Source organism: Apostichopus japonicus, chromosome 17 (genome assembly GCF_037975245.1).
Source record: "Apostichopus japonicus isolate 1M-3 chromosome 17, ASM3797524v1, whole genome shotgun sequence".
In the NCBI taxonomy this organism is placed as follows: domain Eukaryota; kingdom Metazoa; phylum Echinodermata; class Holothuroidea; order Aspidochirotida; family Stichopodidae; genus Apostichopus; species Apostichopus japonicus.
Genome location: NC_092577.1, coordinates 29,116,027 through 29,136,233, shown reverse-complemented (window position 1 = coordinate 29,136,233; position 20,207 = coordinate 29,116,027). Strand labels below are relative to the sequence as shown.

General features: G+C 37.1%; 2 protein-coding genes across 2 annotated transcripts in view; both read right to left on the bottom strand.

Moving 5' to 3' along the window:
• Nucleotides 1–20,207, bottom strand: part of LOC139985093 (F-box only protein 9-like) — a 256,710-nt gene that overhangs the window by 28,304 nt on the left and 208,199 nt on the right. The gene's annotated exons all lie outside the window — the stretch shown is intronic.
• On the bottom strand, nt 1,470–18,424 carry LOC139985088 (uncharacterized). Its single transcript, XM_071999284.1, has 10 exons — nt 18,253–18,424; nt 13,594–13,805; nt 12,576–12,717; nt 11,349–11,651; nt 9,880–10,097; nt 8,662–8,803; nt 7,848–8,129; nt 4,811–5,019; nt 2,954–3,095; nt 1,470–2,029 (listed from the first exon to the last, which is right to left on the bottom strand). Exons 1-10 carry the CDS (start codon nt 18,407–18,409, stop codon nt 1,740–1,742), a joined length of 2,097 nt encoding a protein of 698 aa, XP_071855385.1. The 5' UTR covers nt 18,410–18,424; the 3' UTR covers nt 1,470–1,739.

Here is a 20,207-nt window from a genome sequence, read left to right as displayed (position 1 = left end):
GAAAGTTTAAGTTTGTATTAAATTCATCAGAATGCTGTTAAATAGTCTAGCTCTCGACTATGCCTACCCATAACATAAGTAAAAAGAACTTTGTCTGGATGCGTCATCATTGCCATATCCATTGTTTACGAAATTCTCTTCTGCTTTACCTTAATTCGTTGGGCGGAAACTGGAAATCTATTCTGCTTAACTTATTTTATTTGGAGGAAGCCCGAACTCTATTCTGCTTACCTTATTTTTGGAGAAAACTGGAAGCTCTTTAACATATGTAGGAACTGTTCCGAGCCATATTTATTACCTTACCCGGATGGGAACATTTTCTAACTAGTATTTTACGTTGAGACGGACACCCGCGCCCAACCATAACAATATCCACTAGAAGAGGGACAGAACTAGACAACCACCCAGCAACTTCTTTCACTAGAACTGTTTAGTTATTTATTCTTTAAGGTTATCGTTGGAGGCTCTCCAACAGTAAGGCAACCATTTTCGTAATTTTCGTATCGGTTATAATATATTAATATTATATTAATATAGTATATAGTTAATATATTATAAAAAAAAAAATATTTATCGACTCTGTTGTCCAGTTTCTTACTTATTTTGTATATGTGTCTTCATGATAATGATCAGAAGTACTCGTGCTTCCAGAGCATTATATTTCCCAAAGACCAAAGGTCAGTTAGCAACCAAAGCAATTATTGTTTGAATTGTCTTCATTAACGATTACTTTGCACATTATTCATAATTACATTGATTTACAGGGGTGTCAATGTTTCCATTTCTTTCCGAAAATATTTAAGCTCCGCAACAACGTCATAACCGGATTCCAAAGCGAGAACCATCAGAAGTGCTTTCATTGAAATAGATGGCGCTGTTGATATTCAATATGCGGACTCTTGTGCAAAAGCCACCATACAAATGCGGAATTAAGGTGGAGCTATATCAATGCGGAATATAGATCAGTGTCAATCTGCAGAGATCTCTTACTGAACTTCAATTAACGATTAAATGGCACCTCCTTTAGCCCCTTGACATGGCACCCTAACATTGATTATAAATACAGGATAACAGAAAATGGTTGCACCATAAATAACTGAAAGATCAAGTTACCCATTTTGTTATTACTTTCATATCCCTCTTAATATGTAGCAATTTTCGAAGTCATGATCAAATGATAAATCCGAGACACAAATATCGTTATCTTCCATAATAATCATCACATTTTCGAGTTAAAACATCAATAAATTAATATAGATGCCGAAATTTTAGGATTAAAGCTTGTATATTTAGACATAAAAGTTCGAAATTTCGAAATGTCCAATTTCAAGATAAATTTGGAAAAAAAAATTATCGAAATTGCGGGACATAGCGTTAACAATTTGCCATTTTCGTTGAGGGGAAAAATTGTCAGCAACACACAAATATGAAAATGCGTTCAAACATCATAACAGAGGCACAGGGTATAATGCAATTTCAGTTAGCTTTATTGACTCTTTATTCATTGTTATTATATTAAGAGAAAATACAATAGAACCCATTGGCCTAATTGCTAGCTAGCTGATTCAAGTTATATTTCATTAAAACGTCTACAAGAGATCTATCAGATATAATGCAATTCTTGAACAAATGTAGGCTTTCGAATACCAGAAGATCTTTAGTTTAATAAATAGATTTTAAATTAATTCTTACAGTTCCCATAACCTGTAAAAGTAACCGAAAAGACATTTGCAGCTCTTTCACTGACAGGTGCTTGGCAAACATTTGTTCTTCATCGGAATCGTTGGTCCATTGGTTGGACATCCCAACCATTCCTTTGTAGTCCACAATGGATAGCCAGATTCAACTCTGTTATTATCATCGTCATAACGCCAGTACAGTTCATCCTTGAAGAGGTACGTGCGACCATTACTCCACTGAATGGCAGCATCTACAGTACCTTGATTGTACCCATGCCAATTAGTATTGGTATCTATGTTACCTCCTTCTGTGCTGTCGCTGTCAGGATTGTATCGCCAGTACTTTGTTCCTGCAATGGCACAAAGTTAATTGAAATTAAAGGGAGTGAAGACTCGCGCACAAAGAAACGTCTGATGCCGGTAGTCGTACCTAGTTTCGAATGGAGTGTAACAGAAGTGTTAGACACAACCATCGATCCCAGAAAATACACACACAGCTCGCTACCGTCTGTAATTAGACACTAGTGTTCAGTCAATACATGCAGCTACGGTCAATACCCACAACACAGTGTACATAGCAGCGATATGTCCATGGACATATCAACAGGAAGTTGTTATGGAACTTCCTGATCTCAGGACCAGATAAAAGATAACAAGGTATCACGTTTCATTACTATCTCCATTTTGTAGCGACAAGAAGAAAACTTAAATTGCAAGCAACGGAAAGTTAACAATTTTTCAGAGGGTGGCACGCAGTTTGGGGCGAGTCTTCAATGTCTTTTAGTCATAGGATTCGATGATAGACTATAGTTCAATATAAATTCAAAGACGCGTGGAGCCGAATACCAAGAATGCTTGGGCCGATTCCACCTTGAGCAAAGACAACCATTGTCGCAGCATAACAAATTACTGCTCCCAAAGCCAAATTGAGAGACAATGGATATCGTTTTCTGCTTCCTTATTAACTAAAATGTACTAAATGGAAACATTGAACCACAGATCTGTAAAGCCTCTAGGCGAAGCAAACCTTGTTAATTAAATAAAAAAGGGCATAGTGATGTACTTTTCTCAAAGTTGGCTAACCAATGGACTTGTTGCTCAAATTGTCACGGCCATCTGGTATTGGAACCATGATGATAAAAAACTAGATAAGTAAATGATACATTATTAATTCTAGGATAGTGTAGGATCGTAGAAAATGGCAACAAATCAATTGATGGCTGTCGGCGAGGCTTTTAGTCATTAGCCTAGTAGAGTTAAATGAAGTGGCACACCTTTAAAGAAGTAACCTTTGCCGTTCGGTTCCCATACAACAGCCGCGTCAATGTCATTCGGTAGTCCATGCCAGGCAGCAGAAATTTGTTTCGGGTACCCGCTGTCCGGAGAGGTACCACTTGTACGCCAGTATTGATCTCCCTGAATTAAGGGTAAAGCAAGAGATGAGAACTCTGAAGTTACCCTGCAGACACAATTCGCATTCGTTCTTGATATAAACGCAAACATGTATGAAGAAACTTTGTTGTTGAAATACTGAATATTGTTCAGTGTCCTAATGATCCTTCAAATGAGATATTACAGTTAATGGGCGTGTATTTTTTGCTCATATATGTTCTCACTGTGCATATAGTATTGTTTTGATTAGGATGTAGACAACATACATGCTTGGGACTCGATCACATAGACAGTAATACCGATATATTTTCTTTTCAAGCGTACAAATTTAAATGCGTATGCTTACTTCAAGCAACATTTTAAATTGTGAAAGCGCTCCTGAGGTACGTAGTTGTGATATTAACATTAAAAGCTACAGAAATCGATTTAATTAGGGAAAGTGGAAATCAGAGGACGTTAAAGACGGAATTTGTTCTACTTGGTATGTGGGGTGGGGTGGTGGTGGGGGGGGGGTGTGCTATAATAATGAAGCTAAACAAATGTTAGACTAAACAACAACAAAAGCATCCTGCCATGATGATAATAGACACTTTTTTTTAATTAAGATTATCTCACACAGCAGGTGTGGTGAATAAGGCACCTTTTGTTTCATTAGTACTAAAGAAAGCCCTTCATTACTTCTCTGTTTCATTAGTAGATTAGTCACCAGCCCTGGCAACATATGCACTTGCTACTGAATAACTGGCAACAGTTTATTTAATTTAAGACAGGATGTTACCATCTCCTGATTGGGCAGATTGGTTGCTACCCTGTACCTCTGATTTAGTCTTCCCTATGGTTCTTCCTGTTAAATGTATAATCAGAGCACCCCTACCTACCAAGCAGTGAAGACCACCTTTTGTAGTGTGTAGAAAGTTTAAGTTTGTATTAAATTCATCAGAATGCTGTTAAATAGTCTAGCTCTCGACTATGCCTACCCATAACATAAGTAAATAGAACTTTGTCTGGATGCGTCATCATTGCCATATCCGTTGTTTACGAAATTCTCTTCTGCTTTACCTTAATTCGTTGGGCGGAAACTGGAAATCTATTCTGCTTAACTTATTTTATTTGGAGGAAGCCCGAACTCTATTCTGCTTACCTTATTTTTGGAGAAAACTGGAAGCTCTTTAACATATGTAGGAACTGTTCCGAGCCATATTTATTACCTTACCCGGATGGGAACATTTTCTAACTAGTATTTTACGTTGAGACGGACACCCGCGCCCAACCATAACAATCTCCACTAGAAGAGGAAGAGAACTAGACAACCACCCAGCAACTTCTTTCACAAGAACTGTTTAGTTATTTATTCTTTAAGGTTTTCGTTGGAGGCTCTCCAACAGTAAGGCAACCATTTTCGTAATTTTCGTATCGGTTATAATATATTAATATTATATTAATATAGTATATAGTTAATATATTTAAAAAAAATTATATTTATCGACTCTGTTGTCCAGTTTCTTACTTATTTTGTATATGTGTCTTCAAGATAATGATCAGAAGTACTCGTACTTCCAGAGCATTATATTTCCCAAAGACCAAAGGTCAGTGAGTAACCAAAGCAATTATTGTTTGAATTGTCCTCATTAACGATTACTTTGCACATTATTCATAATTACATTGATCATATTAATCGTTACGAAACCTTTCTTAAATGAGATATCACGTTTCTCAGTACCATCTCATGCACAACCTACCTTGAAGAAGTATGTTTTTCCATTACCCCAAAATACTGCTGCATCCAAGTTTGATGGGATGCCAATAAAGACATCACAAATGGGCTTTGGATATCCAGCGGCAATAATTGTGTCACCGTCGGCCAACTTAGCAACTAAGGTGCCTTTGAATGCGTACGTGTTCCCATCGGAAGTTCTTGTTATGGCGTCAAAGCTTCCAGAAACACAACCTTTTGAGAAGAACAATATGTTCCAATGTTACAAAAGACACGCACCCACTTCATAGACGTTAAAATGACATTAAAAGTCTTAAATGGAATGTCATCAACATATTTAAAAACAAATAAACGAAAAGCATATGACTATTCATTTCACTACCAAAATTATAACCCTTGAACCATTGGTGGGCACCACAAATTCCAAACTAAGAGAGGAGGAGGGGGTGGTCGCAACATTTGTAAAAACGCACCCTTACGCAGCGCACACCGCGGGAAAATTTAGGGGGATATGAATAGCGTTGTACCTCTATCCTCTTTCCCCAGCTTTATTGCTGTATCAAATTATGAATGCTTAAATTTTGACATGAAATTCAATACTGTGTCAGAACAGGGTCGTACATTCACCATTTTTCAAGAGGGATGGTAAAAGATTCGAGATCGGTTTGCAGTGACTAACTGAGCAACATTTCGATAAATAACAAAAGCGGCAACTTTGCTTGATATATAATTACAATTGCACACTGTTTTTGGCTGAAAGTGAAGGCCCCAACAAGCTGCAGCACTTTTAGATACTTCTCGTTCGCCTTTGTACCGATTTTCGCAAACAAAATTACATGTCAGAACGATGAGTTACGTTCACCTTACCCTAGAATGTATTTGTCAGGGACCAAGTGAGGGTCGGGGTCCCGGGGCATTGCCCCTCGGAAGATCAAGCGTTTTCAAATATTCATTGCTCTCTCGTAGAGAGTTTAAAGCACACAATACATGCGAGAGAGAGAAATTCAATTTCTATGGAACTCTTGGTGGGGTCCAGGCGGCGAAGCCCGATAAGTTTTTGGATTTGAGATATTTCTTGTGCTCCCGTAGAGACTTTAAAACACAAAAGTACATGTCAGAAAAGGGAATTTAATTTTGTGGAAGGAATTTCGGGCCCGTATAAGCTGCAATGCTTTCAGACAGTACTCTTGTAGTTATTTTAAACTTAAGCACTAAGATACATTCTAGAGATTCCAATTTGATTGAATGTGTTCCAAAGCATTCCAATCAATTTGGGGGTCTCGTTAGAAATCCCGGAAAGTTTTTGCCAAAGACACTGTCTGAAAGCATTGCAGCTTATACGGGTCGCAAATTCCTTCCACAAAATTAAATTCCCCTTTCTGACATGTACTTTTGTGTTTTAAAGTCTCTACGGGAGCACAAGAAATATCTCAAATCCATAATACAAATAATTTGTCTTGGAAAAATTATAAATACCAGTGGTGGGAAGAAAACTTATGTACACAGAATAGCCAGTTCGCGTAAACGTGCTTTGAAGTGCATTTTCATGAGGGCTTGTGTCGGTACTGTTTTTTTACCCTCCTGGAAAAGATCGACATCCCTGCTTCTTCTGTAAAGGGGGGATGTTACGCACCGTTCGTTTGGCCGGCCCCTTTAACCAGCCAGCAGCTTTTTGAACATATTCTCAATCACGTACGCTAAAGTGAGTTTAAGTTTGAGCTTCAGTAAGCACTGTATGGAAGTCTTCGAAATATAGCTGCATTTGCTACCTGCGATTTCTAGTTGATCACTAGTGGTATATACCAGCTCGCTAGAAATTATTGCAGACGATATCTTTTCAAACAAATTACCACAACTAGCACATGTATTGAGAAATACAAAATATTTGGAGATCATGGTGAACAAACAAGAGCACCCGTATGAGGACCGATATCATAGCGCCCTCGGTATAAATGTTGACGATCGCCATTAGAATAACAAAATATTTCCTGGAAAATTGATGGGATAGACCAACGCGTACCATATCTATTTGTTGTTATGTATGCACTCGAATGGTGGGGAAGGGGCGGTGGCGAGGCGAGGCAACATGATACCGTTGAAGAAACTACTAGTATGAACAAAGCTTAACGTCTATCTGTTAGAAACATAGTATTCATACTATTAAAACTATTAAAACTGGCAGTACGAGTACTTTTAATAGTGACGTTAAAGTACCTAACAAAAAACGTCCCAATTGTGTGGGACGCATAACGCGTTCCATTACATATCCGAATATGCACCAGCAGAGACTTGAGACATATAAATTTAATACCAAGGCCCAAACAAGCCTGTAAACTTTGGGTAAGAGCTGTTTGTAACTTTCCTATACTTTTACTAATTGCAAGGAATTCTCAAGGAACCCTCTTGCATACAAGAAACACCGTGGATGTGAATCCCTCAAACACATTTTATGTTATTCGGGACTCGGAAATTATATTGTAATTATTCTTATGAAAGAATGATATGACCAATAGGTTAACAAACGCCCAAAATAACTCTTCCTTGTAATCATGGACGTCCTTTGTTAATAATATTCTTTTCCCTACACATTAGCCTAATGACAAGTGTGATGCACAGTGGGGAATTTATGTCACCGAGACAGCTTTTGGAAGAGAATGAGACTACGTTATTCTTTTATCCCATAATTTTCTCGTATCCCAAATTGACTGTGTACTTCGGAGTGTATCCCCCCCCCCCCCGACTGAACCTCTCGTCAGGCCAGGTTATAATCATGGTAGTGGAACCCCTTTAACTGATATATCGTTCGTGTTTCATCGACATCATAATTAAGTAAGATAACTAAACTCACGAATTGCTGTAAAATGATCATTCCACAATGTATACGTTTTGTCTAATGCAAGTCCATGGTAAGTAATTAACGGAGTGAGAGAGAGAGAGAGATTGTGAAGGGGGGGGGGGGGGTTGAACAGTTAGAAATGAGCCTTCTGATGACGACCCAGATAATCATATCAGGTATGTTTAAGTTTTCACATTCTAAATAATGTTTTTTCCACTTTATTTACCTAAACCTGATGGACACATCTCTTCTGACGGAATCGTTGTTCTGATGGTTGGACATCCCAACCATTCCTTTGAAGTCGACAATGGAAATCCAGAGTCAATTCTATGCGCAGCATCGTTATATCGCCAGTACTGTTCACCCTTGAAGAGGTACGTGCGACCATTACTCCACTGAAAGGCAGCATCTACAGTACCTTGATTGTACCCCGGCCAATAAGTATTGGTATCTATGTTACCTCTTTCTGTACTGTCGCTGATAGGATTGTATCGCCAATACTGTGTTCCTGCAACGCAATGAAATATATGAAGATCTTACGTATTTAACTCAATTAGTGTTAAACACAGTTTACGTCGTCTGTGTGAGTATGCAATCATCCTGCACTATATAGTTTACGAATCGGGAGTCTTAATTGTTATTAAATAATATATTAAATCATCCTCAGAAAGGTCAATTGGTTTCGGTGGCAGACAATGTGAGACTAATATATATTGAAGAGAAATAGGTACCAAACTGTCAGCTGAAAACTCCCATCTCGATATTTTGTAATTCCTACCAGGAGATAATTATCATGGAATATACCTCGTTTTGACTGTCTAAACCTTCAACTACTCGAGGAAGTGGATCCCAATGGTGATCTATTATTTCATCAGAGCCTATATATGTTCTTCAAAACCTTTATCAAGGCTGTGATAATTTTGTTGTTGATTTATCTTTAAAAACTCATCCTTTTTGAATGTTTGCGTAACTAGTGTACATATCATACAAGTAATTTAACCTTGATATAGAAATTGATCAAGAATACAAGAGAAGTCAACCTTTGAAGAAGAATCCTTTGCCATTCCCTCCCCAAACAACGGCAGCATCAATATCATTTGGTAATCCCGGCCAATGAGCAGAAATCTGTTTAGGGTACCCGCTATCGAGTGTGGTCCCAGTCGTGGCCCAGTATTGACTTCCCTGGCATAACGAGAAGAAAATGTTGATTGAAAATTGATTTCATAGAAAGTTACCAAAACGACTCCCTAAATACTGCTGAATTGCTGGAACTGAAACTTATCTCCTCGAAGGAGGGAAACTACTCGAGAATTGAGAGCGAAATGTTCAATTGATGTAGAGTATCGACTTCAAAATGACTCCATATTACATACCATACCACATAAAAAGGTTAGTAAAACATATCGAGGCGTGACAAACATCATTATTGTTAAATTTTTAAGCAGCGCCAATTAAATCGTGGCCAATGGACAATGCGTGGCACTTCTAAGTGAAATTGAGCCTTTAGACTCGTGCCCATGCACGTGCAGCGTTTTTTGTCACGAATGTGTAGACAGATATACATGACATTTACATTGAGGAAATATTTATGTTGAAAATATATAAGAATGGCTTAACAAATATAATCTTGTCTATTTTCCAGTCCATGACGGGTTGTCCCATCGAACTGTTGACATGTCATCATTGCCCGATATCTATGCCTTATGTCATATCCCGTTGTGCACGATCCCTACTGTGGGCCATGCTAACCCGAAGGCAGAAATTACAAGTAGGAAAATATGAATTGGAATGTTCGGCAAGCACACGTACGTAATCCCTACGGATCAGTTTTTACTATTTAAGATAATCGTGGGTTGGCGTGCAATGTCAGCCGTTGATAAACGTGTCACCCTCAGTCACTTGCTGGACATCGAATTATCTATGCTCATGTGAGTTACTGACATTTTAAAGTCTAGGTGACCTGCTGACATATTGAATAAATTAACATTTCACATGCACATTTCACTTCCAATTCGGTAATTATGAAAGGCTTCCGTATTTGGGATGCAAATTACCTCCGATTTTACCTCTACATATTGACTCCAATAACCGTGCACTTGTACCTGGTACAAGTGCGAGCACTTTCGCATCCGAGTACCTTTCCTCGAGTGCGAATACCGAATACTTGCACACACAAAAAGTAATCAAGTACAACACTCAAATAAGTATGAAAGAATGTGAAAATATCCACTGCATACCGTGGCTATACTGTATGTTACCTTGAAGAAGTAAGTTTTCCCATTATTCCAATTGACTGCAGCGTCGAGGTATGATGGTAGCAAGGGAAATACGTCAGTAATCTCCTTGGGATATCCACAAGCAACAGCTGTGCCCGGTTCGTTCAACTTCATCACTAAATTATCCTTGAAAGCGTACGTCTTTCCATCAGAGGTTCGTGTTATAGCATCGAATTGCCCAGAAATGCAACCATCTAGTTCTGCAAAATAATAATTGTGTGATAGCTTGATATTATTGGTTTAAGGGAGGGGTTTCAAAAAGCCGAAGAGTACAATGTGCTTTTACTACGTCATTTCTTATCAAAAGTAAACTAACGAGAAACACCCCCCCCCCCCCGGCATCATAACAAAATGTATGATGGGTGTGCTCAATGTTGATTTCAAAGCATTGAATGTCTGGAATGTTTCAGTTGATTTTGGTAATTGTCGACACGTGTCGATGCAGAAATTCGATAGTAATGCAGCTCACTACGTCTACTTATAAGTAGTCACGCTTAATTGGAGTACTGAAGAATGAATTAATATATTTGCAACATGATTACTTCTGAACGAAACTATATAGCTGGTAATGGTGAGAAGAGCTTGATTCCGTTGTTTTGACTTTGATAAATTTAATAAAACCTGCATCTCACTATAAGCTTAAACTAACCGTGTTACTATACTTGACACTTATTTGGTAATATGGTAGTACATTTCAACATTTAAAATCCATAGTTACAGCTGTCATTTCTCGTTATCTTTCACAGGATACTTAAAAGCAGAACATGCTAAACACTCCGATAAGACAGGAAAATACACATAGAGTTGTAACTTGGTGGTAATGTACCACAATGGAAGGTTATGTGTTAGATAAAACATAATGTTTGATACATATTCCGTTTCTACCCTTTGCTCTTGGCAATAATACCCAGTTTATACCATGGAAAACTGTATGACGTTTACCCTGAAAGAAAGTAAAAATATAGAAGTCGGCAGCACTGGTCAGATTAAATTGTGATTCTTCATCGACGTTTTGTTTCTAGAAATTGTAATAACTGTCTTAGACAATATTGTATCACTACCTACTATACAACGCTATAGAACAAAATAGTACCATAAAGCGATACTTCCTACCCCCGCCAGACCTTCAACAATTTTAAATGAATCAACAAAGCTTACATTTGTATCACAATAGATGTAAGTTTGCTTCTGGGAGCTGACACAGTGCACGTGGCACGTGTTGTTAATCTTTTGAAATTCGGTCAATTTACCTGACAGAAATCGACAAATATCTCGCTATCGTGACTGCCATATCAAGGAAATATTATGTGCAGCATACACCAGTTGTGACATATTGCTGACAGTAGAAAGAACAACCATTTTAGAGGGCTACCATTTTTGTAGAGCTTGATATTGATATATCAACAGAGGATCAAATCAGGCACATCAAAAAAAGTTTGGAGATATTTTACCCGATAACGATGAACACGTGCATGAGTCCGGTACACACACGTCTACCAGTGGCATCGCTGGTTCGTTGGTTGGACATCCCAGCCATTCCTTTGAAGTCGACAATGGAAATCCAGAGTCAACTCTATGCGCAGCATCGTTATATCGCCAGTACTGTTCACCCTTGAAGAGGTACGTGCGACCATTACTCCACTGAAAGGCAGCATCTACAGTACCTTGATTATACCCCGGCCAATAAGTATTGGTATCTATGTTACCTCTTTCTGTGCTGTCGGTGATAGGATTGAATCGCCAATACTCTGTGCCTGAAATGTAATGACGTAAAATATGAGTCGGAGATCAATGTTTAAGAAACTTTGCACAAGAAAGAGACTGGGTCCAAAAGATTTATCATTTTAGTGTTACACGGCGCCGTCGAAACAATGACTTTCGCCTACTGTGGTATTAACAATGCTGAAACGAAACAGTTACTACACATGATCTTAGCCAATGGTCGAAAAATGAAGGAGCCTATATGGTAAGAATGGAAATCATTAAGCCATTGAATAGATCAAATGATGTTCTTATTCCGTTGAAATACTGATAACAACAAACTGGTGATCTGTCTGTATCCGATGAGCTGAAATACACAGTTATGACTAATTTCGTGCCCTGGACTAAAGACTGACCTATAAAGGTTTTCATATTACACGGATATAATAATCCAGGAGCAGTATTAAAGGCGACACACACCCAATTACCATAATTGGTCTATGTGATATAAATTATTGTGATGCATAATTTCCACAAACAGCTGAGAAAAAAATAGCTTTATTTGGAAGATATATCACGGTTTTTCACAAACACAATTAAGTTGATGGTTTGAGCACTGAAGTTTGAATAATATATTATGGAACCACATGTGGTTCGATTTATTTTCTCTTCGCTATGTTTTTTGGGGAAGGGGAGTGGGTGGCTGGGTTGTTTATTACATACTACTGCATCAAACACTTTATAAATTTGGTCTTCGTCTTCCTAATTGAAATGATTATAAACGATAACGTACTGTCATGTCTCAATATAATTTCTTCTACCACTTATCTTTTAATATCTGCCACTGAAATACTGAATATATACGGTTCATGTGAATGCTGCCAAGCGTGAATCTTGGCGGTCAGTGAAGCCGGCTGACAAGGAAGTAGACATGAACATTATGAAAAAACGCACAAATAAGTGAAAGATGTTGATACCTTTGAAGAAGAAGCCTTTGCTGTTTCCTCCCCAAACGACAGCGGCATCAATATCATTTGGTAGCCCAGGGAAATAATCGGAAATCTGTTTAGGGTAACCGTCATCTGGTGTGGTCCCAGTCGTGCGCCAGTATTGACTTCCCTGAACAATAGAAACAATTAACTGTTAATGAGGTTCATGAGGATTTTTAATGAGTTGCTATTATGAACTTTTTGTTAAGCAATTCATAGGGATTTAAATATTTAATGATGCTAATGAACGCTATAGTCGGGCCCTATGAAGAGAGGGCGAATCCTAGCAAGTGTTAGTCATAGTGTTAATACGTCCCTCCTTTTATATTGCTTTAGAACCAATGGACATAAAATCAAGCTTCCGTCACCCGGACGTCCAATTTTATTTGGTAGGACAATATTATATTAAATCCAGCAATTTCTAAAACAGTGAAGAAGGTAGTAAATGTCACTGGTAGAACTCTATACTCTAGATTAGACAACACTATTCTTTGTTTTGTTATGTGACACTAGAAATAGGAGAAGGAGAAAGAGAAGGAGAAAGCGAAACTCCCAAAGTAAAATAAATTCTTCTACTCAATTGAGTTTCAGTTTGTCTACCATTTCTCCCCATTGAAAAACTGGTTTCGCTGCAAATGGTATTTTCGTTTAATCTGTCGAGTTCCAAGACATTTACAAGAATGTCGATGCACAATTACATAGTTTTTCAACACATTGGAGGCTTAAATTCTGTTCAATTTATTTGAGCGTTACAATGGTACTGCCGTGTTTTCGTTTGTGTACTCATCCCTCGTCTGCGAAGGCCGGCACATGCGTTATGTTTTCTTAGGGCTTACGGAAGGAAACTAGAGCATGGAGAGTAACTTAGTATTTTGTACGTATTTGTCTGAAATCTAGCATAAATCTTTAATTATGACACTACAAAGCTTAACGCGAGATGTGTGCTCCTGTTCCGATCATTCTAAATATCTTTTTCGAAAGCACTACTGTGACTGCTACAACTTACCTTAAAGAAGTACGTTTTACCATTTGTCCAATATATTGCAGCATCGAGGTTTGATGGTATCCCAGGAAAAACCTCACATATGGCTTTAGGATAACCAGAAGCGACATCCGTGCCTGCGTCGATCAACTGCACGACTAGGTCATCCTTGAAAGCGTAGGTATTTCCATCAGACGTTCTTGTTATTGCATCGAATTGTCCAGACATGCAAAAATCTGCAAGAAAAACATATTACTTTATCTTCGATTTTCCACTTAATTGGAGGGCCCAAAGGGGGTTTAAAGCGCAAAGAGAGAAGAATTTCGTAACATCTGATTATGATTATGATATTATTACTAGTAAGCACCTAAAAGTGTAATGTCATTCGCTCCTACACATTTGTTATACTTTCATTCCCCCAAAGAAGCTTTACTCGACAACTCCGAGGCTTCATATTTTCTGTTACATCGTCATACTTCAGCAAAAAGAAACTGCTCTTACTATAAAACTGAGCCTAGCTATTTATTTCCCCACATTCTACAAAATCAGAAGAGGCTACAACTTGCGTTTCTTCTTACTAGTAATCTTTTATGAAATATCACAGTTTTGCATTTGCTGAGGTCAAACCTGATTAACCAATCAGAACGTGCGACAGCCCATATAAAGATTTTTGTGTGTAAAATCTCTCGCATGCATTAAAGCCAATGGCATCTCTCCTTTGAAAAACTGTGAAATTTTCGATAAAATCTAACATGAACTTTTTTCGCACAACTACTAGTAGTAATGTAGTCCAAATCATTTACGATGTCGGACCCCGCAATTGTTTAAAATACTTTTGCAATCAGTGTTCTAATACCACTCTTGTGATTTCAGTAAGAAGTAATTTTGATATACATTTTGCTCAAGTGGATATTTTGAAAAATGCCGATGGCGAAATCAAAGGGGCATTTCAGCATATTTGCTGTCGGTCTGCCGGTTGAATATATTCTGGGGATGGCAGCAAAATGCTATATAACTTTATGCTTACAGCACGGCCTAACGTTACAGTATGTTCCAACTGATTGTATACGTACGTTACTGTTTTAGTTAACTGCAAACGTATAGTGACTAGTATCAACCGGGTATTATATTTCATACAATAAGACAAAATGACCGCTCTTCAAATTGGCGGTGACGACGGTTTCACTTGATGTATTTCAAAGTCGTATTGGTAAAATCTACAATGATATGGGTTATTAGTTTGGAATAAACATGTTCTAGCACATATAAATCTCTGGTTTTATCCTGAACTTCCCCTTTAAAGGTAAATCAGTCTGAATTGGTGAAAGTACCATCCGGTTTTTACATTGTCTTAAAGGCCATGCATGGTATAAACATAAGCTTAAAATGATAAACACTCAGCATTCTTGCGGCTTTAGCTTGATTAGAAGGACATTGTAAAGGAAATCAATGTTATCCTTACTTTTACATTTGATCTTCGACAAAGTTAAATTGTAAGTATTAGCTAGCCCATCGTTCCTTTTGTTACCATTTGATATTGAAGTGATGTCTCATTTTTACAAATCTCTAGAATCCTGTATCCGAGTTTAGATTATAAGAAATGTTCATAAGAAAAATTGTTGGGTTCCGTTATTGCTACCAGCAAAATGAAAAGTATTCGATGTTTACCTTCTTTTATTTCTTGTATTCTGATATCTTGCAAGTGTCGATGTACTGTTATATCGTGTGTATCGACGTTAGTCATGTGTATCGGCTTCCCCCATTAACCATCAACATGTATCATGGTTCAATAGCTCAGTGGTAAACTTATGCAGGTATTATGACATGCCTGGCAATAACCAGAACGCACGAACGTAATAACAGTTAGACCTTTATTCAAGATGTAGAAATTTAAAGTCTTAATACCAGTATGTTCATTACAAAAATGTAACCTATGTATACTCGTATATCGTCCACTCTTTTTACCCAATTTCAAGGAGGAAACGTCTGAAAACACCCATTTATTCCTTGCAATGGAAGGAAATAACGCAATTTCGCAAGCTACATAGGTGAGACTGAAAGAAAATATACCAAACACAGGCTAGCCACGAAAGTAAAAGTAAGGTCTAGGCCAAACGGTCGTTAACAAAACAGAGATTTGATTGGCGCATGAACTGTTGGGCGGGGCTTGCAAATTTTGATTGACGTTAGTAGAATCTACGGACTCGTTAACAAATCTGGCTAATTTTATTCAGCTCAAAATGTTTCACGACAGATAACTCAATAAAAATAATGATTATTTATATGAAAATTGCATACAACGGTGTCATTTTAACTGAACTTTTAGGGCAGTAAGCTGGGAAGGTCGAAGTTAAAATTTGGCAAACACACATTGAGACTTTAATCATTTTCAACCAACAAAATCGTTAAAACATTATCTTTCTACGCCATTTTGAGCCATTTAAGAACCATTGACAAATATAATGTAAGCAGTCAGTCAGTGAACAGTCAGTAATTTGATACACACAACAAAGTTAATTTAAGTATGCAATCAATGCAGTTGCAGTCATCATCATATTATTTGGTTGTATGAAGACATTGATCTCATCACTTCGGAGCCTGCACAACGCCATGCACCCATAAAGTCTGTGCAGTGCATGAGCATTCCGGTTTGGAATAAACGAAACACCTTTCTGAAGCTTTGAACTTGATTGATCTCATAACCTAATATGTTCTAAACGGCATTGAGTGTCACTACTATCCCACATGACCTTTGACCTACATTGATCACAGAACCTTTTGTGTTTTACATTCATGAATACATTGCACACTTTCAGGGTATGTACACGGTTAATTATGAGTGTTTCGGCCATCTTGTCGTTTGGCACAAGCGTAATGTTTTTTTTTTATTTTGGCGGTTTATTTGATATTTGATCTTGTGATGTCATTGATTAAGGTGGTACTAAATCCCATGCCCCGCAAAAGGTCCACCAAGTTTGAAGTTTGGAATAGTTCGGAAAGCTGGTTTGTTAAAACTTTGGTCAAATGTTACGCTTGACCTCCTTTGATCACATGGCCTTTGTTGATTTACATTAATTTATGCGATGTGAACTTGCAAATCTGATATCCCACATGAGTTGGAAGGTTTTGGCCATTTTGTATACTTGGTATGCTCATAATAGCCAAAATGCTGTTTTTGGTTACCGTACTTAACCAGGCTATAACCCTATGACGTCACACGTCTGCATGCATGTGTCTCATGCCCAGGCACACAATCATTAAGTCTGAATGGAAAAATGGAACCCTACTACCTATTCCAATATCCCCATGATGGATCTGCTAATACCCGTAAAGTTTCATAACAATCATTTCCATGGTAACCGTTGCTATGGTAACCGATAGAGTATTTTATCGGCAGCACCAGCCGAATACAGTATCTCATCGCCATGTATATTGCATGTAGAGAGATGAGTGAATCTGATACGAAGTAACCTAATTGTAGCTCAAATTATAGCTCAAATCAATGGATTTTCGAGGTAGATACGTCTTCCCATGTAACAAAAATTCATACCGTATAATGTTGATATTATACGATTCTTTTTTAGGATATTGTCTGATATGACGCAGGAATAGATATGTATTCGTGGACAAGTTACCAGAGAACATTTTTAATTCGGATGTGGGATTTATCATTCAATCTTCCCTCTCTTTAGTCTTTCCCCTGACATTTTTTTTGTTGTTGCGAAAATACAAAAAGAAAAGAAAAAAGAAGAAAATACAAAATGTCACATTTTAATTACAAACTATGGATTAGGTATTTTGTTGTTATTACGAAAAGGGGCACTTTTAAATTATAAATGGATTGATATCATATAGTAATATTGTACACACATATTTAGCGTGTTAAACTGCCAAACTATAGAGATAACATTAATGCTTTGAGAACGCAAACGAAGTGAGCAAACGTTTACGCAAAGACCTCTAGTCTGATAAAGCAAAGAAATAGCTTAAACACTTCATGACAGGTAGGCTAGGTATTACACCGTTGTTGTTACGCTCAATACATATTTGGATCCCATTTTTGGCACGAATATTTATGAATCAACCATTACGTGAACGTTGATGAAAGTTTCGGACTAATGAAACCATGGGCCCATTTTTTTTTGCATACGGAATGAAGGAAAATGGCGATCTTCGTAAATTTTTTTAGGACTTTTTGGTATTCATTCCACACTATACATTTTTTTGTCACTCCAGCCTTATGACGTAATACAAAGTTTTACAGAACATCAGATGTGTGCAACGGAGAGAAAATATATTACAAATGTTTGATTGTCATTGCTGAAAAATTGAGCGGGGCAATACAAACGACTTTCGTGATTTTCAACTTAAAAAATTCAATATTAAGTATATCTGGATTTTTGTAAGTTGGGAAGCTATCTCTGTATATGTACTGCAACATTAACCAAATAAAATTATGTTTTAATTTGTCGGTGCCTTACTCGTTTTTCATGAATCTAATGTATAACGAAAACAGAAATAAATGTAAATCAGCCCAGCGTCACCTCTACGAGGATTGTCATAGAACATAGGTTCTATAAAGAAATATTTTATATAGCATATATGTTATTTAATAGGCAAAGTAACATAAAAAAACGTTTTGTCAAGAAATTAAATCAGCACATTGTACAGTATGATACATACCACTCGCTGATGACCATGAAACCATAGAGAGCAGCACCCCAGCAAGGAACACTTCATATATTTCACGCCGAATCATATTTGGTTGTTTTTCTTTCTCGGTTCCAACGATCAAACTGATGTACTTTGCATTTCCTATGCCTTTTATTAATGTCAGCATGGTGTCACCTTTCACCCATTGTTCCAACCTTACCAAACAACAATTGATTTAATCAGTTAAACCACTTTGTTCAATGAATGAAATGTAATACTTCAATCACGGCACCAACTTACATACGAGAATATGAAGACACAATGGTTTATTTGATATGTCGAATGAAAGACGGTTGAAAGTCAATATTGTCTGTCCATGTTCAAGGCAGTATTTCTATGCCACGTTGACTGTTTTGGGAAAACAATGTGAAAGTCATCAATCGAAGTGGCTGGACTATTTAGTCTAGCGCACAGACTTTCAGGTCAGCTTCTTACAAGCAATACTAACGCAATAGAAAATTGCGAGATTTTCGAGGACTAAATTATCGTGCACTACAAATTGTAGTACGGCAAATTGCCTTTAAAAGTCATCCATGTAAAGTCTGTTGTTTTGTACAATATTAATAGAAGGTATTCATTTGATTAATATTATAATTATTAAACAATGGATTGACATAATTTAGGTCAACAATCATCTTTAGATAATTTAATAGCCGCTTTTTTCCTTGACATTTAATACTGTCATCGTGGTATGGTATCTTCAAGCCTATACATGTGGCACACTTCTCTTCGATATCAATCCGCACATATGTTCTCTCAGCAAAATTGCAGAGAAGCAACAAAAGTACATCGTTTTTGATATGTTATCAAACAGGATCTGTTTTATTTTTAAAAATCCAGAAATGGTCTTCGCTAGTAACACTTATCACATACATGAGTGCAACAATGGCCCTTGCAATGAGACTTCCATGCATACAGGTATGTAATTACCACACTATATAACTCGTAGTATATGATCACACTAGACCTGTACACAGTATCTGATTACAACATACCTGTAATAGTATCTGTTCACAATAGACCTGTGTAATATAGTCTCTCTACTCTTGCTGTGTTCTTTATTGATGAAGAATTCCGATCTTGTTTGGCTGGCTCAATTGATATTGAAAAAGCCCTGTCCGACTTAATCGATAATCGCATCTCTGGTTATTTGAAAACATGCATTTGCAATGATTCAATTGTTTTAAAGGATTGGTTCAGGTGTCTGACATGTCTATCTTGTATGAAAGAGCTTAAAAAGGCAAACAGAACAGTGAAGAAACTACCATGATAGCATGCTCTGTTTAGGAGATATCACGCTTTAAAGATATAAAAATTTCTTTGAAAATGACTGGTGTAGAAAGACTTACTGTGAGGGTGTGATGTCACATCCTCACTTTCTTAACATGTGTGAATATATTTCAATAAAAATTAATTACATTTTGTTCACAAATCTAAAAAAATATAATCAAAAATGCTTCAGATGTTAAATCTCTGATACTTCCCTTGACAAATATGAGATCCAGTGGTTGTAAGTCATAAAATCTCACAAAACATTTTAATAAAATAACAAAGACTTTTCAGAAATGTGAGGATGTGACATCACAGCTAGTCTGATTTCAGCAGTTTCTACACAATCAGATAGAACTTTAAACTTGAATATCTCCATAACGGAATAAGATATTTGAACAGTTTCTTCATCATTGTGTTTCTTTTATTGTCTAACATGTATGACAAATGATATAATCCTTTAATATGGATGAGATCAATGGATTGGATAAGGGCACTTTCAGTGTTGTCCGTCATAACAGTCGTAGTTTGGTGAGGAATATTAATCACATAACTGACTACCTATCGTTTTTATATCATAACTCTTAATTTATCAGTTGTTGGCTTAACTGAAACAGGGCTCAATGACAAAATGTCTCAGGATATATCCTTAAGTA

Excerpts from the sequence above, each read along its gene's own strand:
- LOC139985088 (XM_071999284.1), bottom strand. The coding sequence starts at position 18,409 with ATGCTGACATTAATAAAAGGCATAGGAAATGCAAAGTACATCAGTTTG. Across the intron at positions 13,806-18,252 it reads TTCATGGTCATCAGCGAGTG|ATTTTTGCATGTCTGGACAA; the intron begins GTATGTATCATA and ends TTTTTCTTGCAG. Across the intron at positions 12,718-13,593 it reads GTAAAACGTACTTCTTTAAG|GGAAGTCAATACTGGCGCAC; the intron begins GTAAGTTGTAGC and ends TCTATTGTTCAG.